The sequence below is a fragment of the Macaca fascicularis genome, chromosome 6, assembly GCF_037993035.2.
Source record: "Macaca fascicularis isolate 582-1 chromosome 6, T2T-MFA8v1.1".
NCBI classification, from domain to species: Eukaryota; Metazoa; Chordata; class Mammalia; order Primates; family Cercopithecidae; genus Macaca; species Macaca fascicularis.
The window spans coordinates 1,168,246-1,180,558 of NC_088380.1; the positions used below are offsets into that span (position 1 = coordinate 1,168,246).

The window sequence follows — 12,313 nt, forward strand, 5'->3', positions numbered from 1 at the left end:
GTCACATGATAATATATGCTCCGCATCTGAAGCTTTGCCAGAGTGCCTGCCGATGTGGCATCATCTTTCATCCCCACGAGGAATGGATGAGACTTCCAATTCTCCGATGTCTTCACCAACACTTGGTAGTCATCACCTTCTTTTTAATTATTATTTTTTTTAAGAGACAGGGTCTTGCTATGTTGCCCAGACTCATCTCTATCTCCAGGCCTGAAGGCATCCTCCTGCCTCATGGGCTACCCAAAGCTCTGGGATTTCAGGTGTGAACCACCGTGCCTGGGTGGTATCGTTACTCGTTTTTGTAGCCATTCTAATAGGGGTGCAGCGCTATCTTTTGTGGTTCCCTGTTGTCAAATGATGTTGAGCACTATTTTGTGTGCTTTATTTCTCGCGGATATGGTTGCCTTGGTGAAGAGTATGCTCAACTCATTTGCTCATTTAAAAACTGAGCTGTTTTCTTATTGTTGAGTTTTCACGATTCTTTAAATATTCCCGATCCAAGTATATGACTTGCAAATATTTTATTTCAGTCTGTGGCTTATATTTTCATTCTCTTAATGGTGACAATTGAAAGAATAATTTTAAATGTTTAAAGTCAAATGTATCTTTTTTTTGAAAATTTGTTTTTGGCGTAAATAAAAGTTTGCCTAAAACATCACAAAGACATTCTATGATTTTTGTAGGAATGTTAAGTTATTCCCTCTTAATATGAGGTCTGTGATGGATTCTGCATTGCTTTCTATGTGGAACTGAGCTGTGAGTGTCTGGCATGTGGTTATCAAGCTGCTGCAGCACATTCATTAGAAATGCTTCCATTTCTCCCCATTGCCTTGTCTTGGCACCTTCCATTTAAGCCAAACAGCAGAAATGTTAAGAAGGGCTTGTTTCCGGAGTTTCCAGTTTGTTCCATTCATCTACTCAGGCTGTCTTCTTGGGACAATGCTGTCTGCAGCCGCAGGCCCACTACGAGGGGAGGCGATGGACTGCAGGCCTGTGGAGCGCAGCACAGGGCTGTGCCACGGACGTGGGTGCCAGTGAAGTCACGCTCATTTTCAGACGGAATTCTCCTCCCCGATGTGAACAATGAACCAACAGAGTCTCTTCCATAGGACTGTCTGTAGCCCACAGAGATGCGGGCTTGGGATTCAACCTCATGCTGAGCGGATCTTCTCTGCTTCAGACCAGGCGTCACATGGCTTCACGCGAGAGTGACTGTAAATCATCATCTACAGCGAGACGCTGCGGAGAGACCGAGGGACTCACAATTGCACCCGGGCAGCAGGCATCCACGTGGACGATCGCGTGGGGGAGGGCTGGGTGGGGGAGGGCTGGGGGCTCGATCGGTTTCCACTGAGTGTATCTCCAAATCTTCGCTGGAAGTACAGGCAAAGCACAGGGCTTGGATGCCAGCGTCGCTGTTCCTCCAGGCTGGGCTGATCCCTTTTCACTTCCAAGTCTCAAGAGCCTGTTCCCTGAAGTCTGGGGAAGTGTGGTGAGGTGGCCCTGCCCCCACAGAGAAGGGGAAGTCACCTGTAACCTCCAGAAGTTGGCCGCCTCACAAAGCCTGCTCAAAAGAATTTCCCCACAGCCTAGCACAGTGGCTCATCCTTGTAATCTCACTGCCATGGGAGGCTGAGGCCAGAGGCTTGCTTGAGACCAGAAGTTCCAAACCAACGTGGGGAACAGAGTGAGACCCCATCTCTTAAGAAATAAAAAATAAATTGGCTGGGTGTGGTGGCACACGCCTATAGTTTCAGCTACTCGGGAGGCTGAGATAGAAAGAACACTTCAGCCCGGGAGGAGGAGGCTGCAGTGAGCCCTGATCCCACCATTGCAATCCATCCTGGGTGACAGAGTGAGATCCCATCTCTAAAAATAAATAGTGACACAGATAAAACCAGTGGAAGCCAGCCCCAGAGCAGGAACAGAAATACGTGGCCCTAAAGCCAGCACTGTGCTGGTCTTTTCCTGTGAACGACAGACACAGAGTCCAAGTAACACACACACACCATTCACACACATATACATGTGACCACACACCACACACAAAACCACACCCACACAAACACACACCCCAACATACCTGCACATGTGTCCACACACACATCTCTATCCCCATCTGTCTCCTATACACAGTCCTTCCTCAGCATTTTATTTTAAAAACACAGTACGTGGCTTCTGCCATGGCTAACAATTTCCCTCCATCCTTTATGACAGCACTGTCCCTCGCTGTGTCTTCTGGGCACTTCAGAGACTGGCCTGGGCATCTGCCCATCACCACAGCCTGACGGTGGTGCTCCAGTGCTGGGGGCTCCCGCTTTGGTACCCGTCTGTGTCTCTCACCCACAGCTGGGAAACGTTCCTGCCTCTCACTCCATCTCTCTTCTGCGCTCCCCCCATCATTCCCATGGGAGCAGCACCCTTGGACACAGAGTGCTTCCATCTGAATACTGCCTTAACCTCAGCTTGGGGGACCTCAGACCACACATTCTGCACACGGCCCTGTCCTCGCGTTCCAGTGCTGGTGACTGCAACTTACCTGTGCCGTCGAACCCCCTTCCGGGTGAACAGTACTGGAGAACGGACTGGGGCGCCTGTAAATCTGCAGGGAGTCCCTGGCATTGACTCTGGTGGGGCAAGCAAAAGGAGAGAAACACATCTCAGCTTTGTGGGAGGCTCAGGGCAGCACTGGAGGCCACAGAGTGTCCTGTAAGCACCACTGCTGGGGCCCACGTGTCTCAGAACCTGGAGACTAGCAGCTCCCGGGAAGTTGTGTGAGTGCTACCGGGTTACTGCACATTGGGAAGCAGAAGGAGTTTCTGGTGTAAAGGACCAGGACTCCTTCCCACTTGGATTCTGTAAAGCAGTGCCTCCCGCAGTGTGCGAGCTCCGCCCTAGACCAGAGCCTTGGACAGGTTGTGTCCTCAGTCAGTGTAGTTGGGCTACACTGAGCTACAAGGTGACTGTAATTTTATAAAACACCACATCACACATGTCACAGGGGCTTCAGGTGGGTCAGGTGACTTTCATTTTTACCTGGGAATCTTTGCTATTCCCTCATTTTCTACAACGTATATACGTTGATTTGGCAATCGTTACACAACTTTAGTTTTTCATTATGGTTTTAGAGAGTAAGTTTGCATTCTGCTTATAGTTATGTTTCTATTAATCTTGTCCAAAATGCATCATAGAGAAAGCATTTTTATATTTTACTTAAAAGACCACAGTTACACGGTAGTTCAAAGTGAAATCCAAGTGCTTCGGATCTACACAGTAGTTTTGCCAATCACCCTTGTAAGAAAAGCAATTTCATAGAAGACTTAATGGATCGTTTGAAAGGGAATGAACTTTTCCCAGTAAGCCGTACACCTCGACTGCTGAACTAAGCAAAAGTCTACATGAATTCTCTGCAGCTGTGATAACTACCAACAGGGCCTTGTCCAGATCCAGGGAAGTCCTTCGTCCCCTGGCTGTGGAGTACGGGACGGTGACTTTTCCAGGGACACAGGCCCTGTCTCTTCTGCCCAGGAAGGTTTGGGCCGAGCCCCTGCTGGTGTCTGTGAGGGCTGGGGCTGGTGCACACCTGGGGAAGGGGGGCTGCGTGCCACTTCCTGGCCATGGTGGAGAGTCTGGCTTCTGGGACCTTTGCTGCTTCTCTGTGGGGGCTGTGATGTGGGCCCCTTCCTATGGAGAGTGTGTAACTAGTGTAACTGCAACCTGAATTCCATGTGTCTAGGAACCAGACAAAGTCTTTTGAAAGCTCATATGGAAAAATAAATGTGTAAGAATCGTTGAAAGTAAATGAAAAATGAAAATATCTCTAGAGGCTTATTTGCCTGCAGGATATTAAAATATAGTAGCTAAATAAGGTTCCATAATTCAAACAGATGGTGCAGCTCCAGGACACAGACCCATGAAACAGAGACGAGCATCCAGACACAGATTGGGCCTGTGTTTAGGGAATCACAGTGAACCATGAAAGGGGTCTTTCAATTTGAAGGGGAAAGGCGCAATATTTAATACACAAGGAGAAAACCAATAGTTGTGTGTCCAGAATTGGTGGGTTCTTGGTCTCACTGACTTCAAGAATGAAGCTGCGAACCTTTGCGGTGAGTGTTGCAGTTCTTAAAGATGGTGCATCCGGAAGTTGTTCCTTCAGACGCTCAGATGTTTCTGGAGCTTCTTCCTTCTGGTGGGTTCATGTCAGGTCTCACTGTCAGGAGTGAAGCTGCAGACCTCTGCGGTGAGTGTTAAGAGCTCTTAAAGGCAGCGCATCTGGAGTTGCTCCTTCTTCCCGGTGGGTTCGTGGTCTCTCCTTGGCTTCAGAAGTGAAGCTGTAGACCTTCGCGGTGAGTGTTACAGCTCATAAAGGCAGCGCGGACCCAAAGAATGAACAGCAGCAAGATTTATTGCGAAGAGCGAAAGAACAAAGCTTCCATAATACAGAAGGTGACCCGAGCGGTTGCCACTAGCTGGCTTGGGTAGCCTGCTTTTATTCCCTTATCTGGCCCCACCCACATCAGCTGATTGGTCCATCTGACAGAGAGCTGATTGGTCTATTTTACAGAGCGCTGATAGGTCTGTTTTGACAGCCTGCTGACTGGTGCATTTACAATGCTTGAGCTAGACACAGACTCACAGAGTGCTAGTTAGCTAGATACAGAATTAGCTAGATACTGTGTACCAACTGGTGTATGTACAAACCTTGAGCTAGACACAGAGTGCTGATTGGTGTATTTACAAACCCTGAGCTAGACACAGATTGCTGATTGGTGCACATACAATCCTCAGGCTAGATATACAAGTTCTCCAAGTCCCGATCTGGTTCAGGAGCTCAGTTGGCTTCACCCCGTGAATCCTGCACCAGGGCTGCGGGCAGAGCTCCCAGCCAGTCCCCAGCCGCGTCTGCACTCCTCAGCCCTTGGGCTGCCCATGAGATTGGGCGCCACGGAGTAGGGGACCGCGCCAGGGGAGGCTCAGGCTGCGCTGGAGCCCACCGCAGGTGGGGGAGCTCAGACATGGCAGGCTGCAGGTCCTGAGCCCTGCCCCCGCACCGCCCCGGGGGAGGCAGCTAAACCTGGCGAGAATCTGAGTGCAGTGCCGGGTGGACAGGCAATGCTGGGGGACTAGGCGCAACCTCCGCAGCTGCTAGCCCGGGTGCTAAGCCCCTCACTGCCTGGGCCGCTCTGTATGTGGCGCCTGCCAAGCCCGCGCGGAGGGAACTCACACGGGCCGCGAGCACAGCCCCAGTTCCGGCAGGCGCCTCTCCCTCCACACCTCCCCGCAAGCAAAGAGAGGAGGTTCCGGCCTCAGCCAGCCCAAAGAGGGGCTCCCACGGTGCAGTGGCGGGCTGAAGGGCTCCTCAAGCACCACCAGAGTGGACACCGAGGCCGAGGAGGCGCTGAGATTGAGGGCTGCTAGCACACTGTCACCTCGGTTACCTCGTTGGGATAAAATAACCTTATCTCTTATCTCCTTGAATACAATATATTCCAACTGGCCTGAAAAATCAAAACGTAAAAGAAGTAAACAGAAATATGAATAATATATTCACCCTCTCCAGCCCCTCTGCTCTCTGCTGCTCCCCCCTGGGGCAGGAGGAGAAGGAAGAGGGCCAGGGATCCCCTGCCCGCACTCTTCATGATGCCAGAGACAGCAAGGTGGCTAGGCGGCCACAGTGCAAGGCGACACCGGAGCGACCTCACGGTGACCTCAATTTCCACTGTGCCTCCTCCCAGAGCCTAAGCAGCTCCAAGCCTGTGGCGCCCAGCACTGAAACAAGGAGATGGCGGCTCAGCCAAGGCGTTTAGGATGGTAACCAGTAAGTTTCAATATTCAGGACTGCATCTTTGCTGCTGAAAGGGTGTGAACTACCCTTCTGATCTCCACCACACAACACAACTGTTTTGGGAAGCAAGTGAAAGCGTGCAGGGCCGATGGCAGATGGGAGACAGTGCTGACGTGCAGCTCCCACCAGGACAGAGAGAACAGCATGTGGAGACTCACACTGCGGACTTTTGCCCCAGGAACCACCACAGGACCGTACCAGAAAAATAACAACAACAAATCACAGAGCCTTAAAAGAAGCCACAGGCTGCTGCGATTCCACAGGACAGGTGACAGTTTTGCTGCTCTCTCGAAAGTGCTACCTCCCGGCTGGAGGCCAACCAGCTCGGGACATAACAGCAACTCATGACAGAACAACCCTGCTCCTTGGAAGGAGAAAACGAGCTAATTCCACCTCCTGCAGCATCCTGGATAACCAGAGGTCCCGAGTCTGTCCACGTGACAACTTCACTGCTAGAATAACCAGCCTCTGAGAAAGTCACCACAGTAAACCTGTCGACAGCCGAGGGCCCCCACAGAGTCCACTTCAGTCCCCCGTCACCTCCACCGGGGCAGGTGCTGGCATCCACAGCTGGGAGACCTGAGGACGGATCACATCACAGGCCTCTGTGCAGATATTCCCCAGCACCAGCCTGGTAGCCCTGCTCGGGGGAGAGACCCAGAAGAACAACAGCAATCACTGCTGTCTGGTTTCCAGAAGCTGCATCTCTAGGGGAAGGGACAGTGCACAAATCAAGGGACCAATCCATGCGGCAAAAGAATCTGATCAGCAAACCTTGAGTTCCAGATTTTCCCACTGAAATAATCTACACTAATGACAAGAAATCAGAAAATTAATTCTGGTAACAAGAAAACACAAGGTTCTAGACCTCCCTCAAAACACCACAGTAGCACTCCAGAAAGAGATCCAAACCAAGAAGAAAATCTCCAAATTGCTGGATAAAGAATTCAGAAGGTTGATTATTAAGCTATTCAAGGAGATACCAGAGAAAGGTGAAAACCAACTTAAAGAAATTTAAAAATCAGTACAGGTTATAGATGAAAAAAATACTCCAGAGAAATAGAGATCACAAAGAAAAAACAAACACAATGTCTGGAAATGAAAGGCACACTAAGACAAATACAAAATGTATTGGAAAGTTTCAGCAGTAGAATCGAACAACTAGACTTCAGAGCTCACAAACAGGGCTTTGTAATTAGTCCAATCATAGAAGGCGAAAAAAAGAATTTTAAGAAGAAAGCCTCCAAGAAAGTTGTGATTAGATTAAATGTCCAAACCTAAAAATAATTAGTGTTCCTGAGGAAGAAGAGAAATCTACAAGTTTGGAAAACTTATTTGACAGAATAATCAAGGAAACCTTCCCTGACCTTGCTAGAGTTCTAGACATCCAAAGACAAGAAGCTCAAAGAACACCTGGGAAATCACTGCAAAAAGATCATCACCCAGGCACATAGTCATCAGGTTATCTAACGTCAAGACATATGAAACAAATGGAAGAGCTGTGAGGCAAAACATCAAATAACCTATAAAGGAAAACCTGTCATATTAGCAGCAGATTTCTCAGCAGAAACTCGACAGACTACAAGGTATTTGGGTCCTATCTCTAGCCTCTTAAAACAAAATAATTAACAGCCAATAATTTTATATTCAGCAAAACTGTTTCCTAAATGAAGTAGAGATAAAGTCATTCTCAGACAAACAAATGCTGAGAGAATTACCCACTACCAAGCCAGTACTACAAGAAATGCTAAAAGGAGTTCTAAATCTTAAAACTAAAATACACCAAAATAGAACCTCCTTAAAGCATAAATCTCACAGGGCCTATTAAACAATAGAACAAAGAAAAAAACCACAACTACCATGATGAATAAAACACTACCTCACATTTCAATACTAACATTGAATATAAATGGTCTAAATGCTCCACTTAAAAGATACAGAATAGCAGAATGGGGAAGAATGTACCCCAAGAATCTGCTGTTTTCAAGGAACTCACCTAATACATAACGACTCACATAAACTTGAGGTAAAGGGGTGGAATCAGATATTTCATGCAAATAGAAACCAAAAGCAAGCAGCAGTAACTATTCCTATGTCAGACAAAACTGACTTTAAAGCAACAACAGCTAAGGCAGACAAAGAGGGACATTATATCATCATAAAAGGATTACTTCAATAGGAAAATATCACAATCCTAAATATATATGCACCTAACATGTGATGTCCCAAATTTATAAAACAATTATTACTAGACATGAGAAATTAGATGACAATACAGTAATAGTAGGGGACTTAATACTCTATGGATAGCACTAGACAGCTCATCAACACAGAAAGTCAACAAAGAAACAACAGACTTAAACTATACCCTAGAACAAATGAACTTGACAGATATTTACAGAAAATTCTGCCCAACAAGTGCATACACTCTTTTCATCAGTACATGGAATGTTCTCCAATATAGATTGTATGACAGATCACAAAACAAGTCTCCATGAATCTAAGAAAATAAAAATTATCTCAAGTATTTTTCCAGACCACAGTGGAATAAAGTGGGAAATGACCTCCCAAACCCTCAAAACCACACAAATACATGGAAATTAAATAATTGCTCCTGAATGATCTTTGGGTCAATAATGAAATCAAGAGGGAAACTAAAAAATTCTTTCAATTGAACAATAATAGTGACACAACATATCCAAACCTCTAGGGCTGGGCGCCGTGGCTCATGCCTGCGATACCAGCACTTTGGGAGTCCAGGTGGGTGGATCACCTGAGGATGACTTGGGAGTTTGACATCACCCTGGCCAACATGATGAAACCCCACCTCTACTACAAATACAAAAATTAGCTGGGTGTGGTGGTGCACACCTGTAATCCCAGCTACTCGGGAGGCTGAGGCAGGAGAACTGCTTGAACCTGTGAGGCAGAGGTGGCAGTGAGCCGAGACTGCACCATGGCTCTCCAGTCCGGGCAACAGAGCAAGACTCTCTCTCAAACAAACAAACAAAAACACAAACAAAAACACTTCTAGGACACAGCAAAAGCGATGGTAAGATGAACATTCATAGCATTAAATGCTTCCATCAAAAAGTTGGAAAGAGCACAAACAGACAATCTAAAGGTCACACCTGAAGTAAACAGAGAAACAAGAACAAAACCCAAACCCAGCAGAAGAAAAGAAATAACAAAGATCAAAGCAGAACTAAATGAAATTAAAACAAACTAACAATAAAAAAAAAAGCCCCAAAAGATAAATGAAACAAAACAAAATTGATAGACCATTAGAAAAACTCACCAAGGAAAGAAGAGAGAAGATCCACATAAGCTCAATTAGAAATGAAATGGGACATATTACAACTGATACCACAGAAATACAAAAGATCATTTAAGGCTACTATGAACACCTTTTTGCACACAAACCAGATCTAGTGCAGATGGATAAAATCCTGGAAATATACAACTGTCCTAGACTAGACCAGGAAGAAATAAAAATTCCTAGCAGATCAATAGCAAGTAGTGAGATTGAAACAGTAATTAAAAAATTGCGAACGAGGCCGGGCGCGGTGGCTCAAGCCTGTAATCCCAGCACTTTGGGAGGCCGAGACGGGCGGATCACAAGGTCAGGAGATCGAGACCAGCCTGGCTAATACGGTGAAACCCCGTCTCTACTAAAAAATACAAAAAAAACTAGCCGGGTGAGGTGGCGGGCGCCTGTAGTCCCAGCTACTCGGGAGGCTGAGGCAGGAGAATGGCGTAGACCCGGGAGGCGGAGCTTGCAGTGAGCTGAGATGCGGCCACTGCACTCCAGCCTGGGGACAGAGCGAGACTCCGTTAAAAAAAAAAAAAAAAAAAAAAAAATTGCGAACGAAACAAATTCAGGGTGAATTCACAGCTGAATTCTATCAGACATTCAAAGAAGAACTGCTGCCAATCTTATGGAAACGATTCCAAAAGATAAAGAGGGATTCTTCCACAAATCATTTCATGAAGCCAGTAGCACCCTAATACCAAAAGTGGGAAAGGACATAACAAAAACAGAAAACTACAGACCAATATCCCCCATGAATATGGATGCAAAAATCCTCAACAAATTACTAGCTAGCCAAATCAAACAGCATAACAAAAAGATAATATACCCATGGTCAAGCAGGTCTCATACCAGGGATGCAGGAATGGTTTAACACATGCAAGTCAATAAATGTGACACTTCACATAAATAGAATTTTTAAAAATCCGAGATGATTTCAATAGATGCAGGAAAACGATCTGACAAAATCTAGAATGCTTTTATAATTAAAAGACTCAGCAAAATCAGCGCAGAAGGGGCATACCTGAAGGTAATAAAAGCCCTCTATGACAAACCTACAGCCAACATTATCCTGAATGAGGAAAAGTTGAAGGCACTACCCCTGAGAACTGGAACAAGACAAGGATGCCCACTTTCACCACTTCTATTCAACACAGTATTGGAAGTCCTAGCCAGAGTAATCAGAGAAGAGAAAGAAATAGGTCTGGAGTTTGAGACTGGCCTGGCCAACATGGTGAACCCTGCCTCTACCAAAAATACAAAAGTTGGCCGAGCGTGGTGGCGGGTGCCTGTAATCCCAGCTAATCGAGTGGCTGAGGCAGGAGAATCACTTGAACCCAGGAGGCGGAGGTTAGAGTGAGCCAATATCATGCCATTGCACTTCATCTTTTGCAACAAGAGTGAAACTCCATCTCAAAAAGAAAACATAGGTGGGAACTGAACTATGAGATCACTTGGACTCAGGAAGGGGAACATCACACACAGGGGCCTATCACGGGGAGGGGGAAGGGGGGAGGGATTGCATTGGGAGTTATACCTGATGTAAATGACGAGTTGATGGGTGCAGCACACCAACATGGCACAAGTATACATATGTAACAAACCTGCACGTTATGCACATGTACCCTACAACTTAAAGTATAATAATAATAAATAAATTAAAAAAAAAAAAAAGAAAACAAACATTTTTTTTTTAAATGAGAAAGAAAGAGCATCCAAAGTGGTACACAGGAGGTCAAACTGTCACTGTTCTCTGACGATATGATCATATACCTAGAAAACCCTAAAGACTCATCCAAAAGCTCCTAGATCTCATAAATGAATTCAAATTTCAGGATACAAAATCAATTCACACAAATCAGTAACACTGCTATGTGCCAACAATGACCAAACTGAGAATCAAATGGAAAAGTCAATCCCTTTTGCCACAGCTGCAAAATCAAGAAAGAAAGAAAAATAAAACTTAGGTATACACCTAATGCAAGAAGTGAAAGATCTCTACGAAAAAAACTACAAAACACTGCTGAAAGAAATCATAGACAACACCAATAAATAGAAACACATCCCATGCTCATGGTTGGGTAGAATCAGTATTGTGAAAATGACTATAGTACCAAGAGCAATCTACAAATTCAATGCAATTCCCATCAAAATATCAACATCATTCTTCACAGAACTAAAAAAAGAAAAAAAAAAACCATAAAATTCTTATGGAATGAATAAAGACCACACATAGCCAAATAAGACTAATGAAAAAGAACAAATCTGGAGGCATCACATTACCCGATTCTGAACTATACTACAAGGCTACAGTTACCAAAAGAGCATGGTACTGATATAAAAATAGGAATGTAGACGAATTGGATGGAATAGAAAACCCAGAACTAAAGCCAAATACAGCCAACTGAGCTTCGACAGAGCAAACAAAAACATCAAGTGGGCAAAGGACACTCTATTCAACAAATGGTGCTGGGATCATTTGCAAGCCACATGCAGAAGAATGAAGCTGGATCCTCAACTCTTTCCTAATACAAAAATCAACTCAAGATGGATCAAAGACTGAAATCTAAGACCCAAAACCATAAAAATATCGACAAGAGAACATCGCAAAAACTCTTCTAGACATTGGCTTAGGCAAAGAGTTCATGACCAAGAATCTAAAACCAAATGCAACAAAAACAAAGATGAATTGATGGGATTTCATTAAACTAAAAAACTTGTGCACAGCAAAAGAAATAATCAGCAGAGTAAGCAGACAGCTCACGGAATTGGAGAAAATGCTAACAATCGATATATCCGACAAAGGACTAATATACAGAATATAAAAAGGAACTGAAACAAATCCGGAAAAAAAAAAATCATCCAGTAGGGTGTGGTGGCCACTCTTGTAATCCTGGTCCTCTAGGAGGCTGAGATAGGTGGATCACTTGAGATTAATAGTACGAGGCCAGCCTGGCCAACATGGTGAAATCCAGTCTCTACTAAAAATACAAAATAGATGTGGTGGTGGGCGCCTGTTATCCCAGCTACTCAGGAGGCTGAGGCAGGAGAATTGCTTGAACTCAAGAGGCAGAGGCTTCAGTGTATCATGATCACACCACAGCACTTCAGCCTACACAACAGAGTGAGACTCTATTTAAAAAAAAAAAAAAAAT

The 12,313-nt window shown here is 45.3% G+C and overlaps 1 protein-coding gene across 11 annotated transcripts in view; it reads right to left on the reverse strand.

Moving 5' to 3' along the window:
* Positions 1-12,313, reverse strand: part of ZDHHC11 (zDHHC palmitoyltransferase 11) — a 125,488-nt gene that overhangs the window by 71,423 nt on the left and 41,752 nt on the right. For 10 of the 11 annotated variants that reach the window (XM_065546037.2, XM_065546044.2, XM_065546043.2 and 7 more), the window contains one exon: positions 2,540-2,627. The exons of the other annotated variant lie outside the window; for it this stretch is intronic. In XM_065546037.2, the coding sequence (XP_065402109.1) occupies positions 2,540-2,627 (88 nt within the window). The remainder of the gene's footprint in view (positions 1-2,539; positions 2,628-12,313) is intronic. 11 annotated transcript variants of the gene reach the window in all.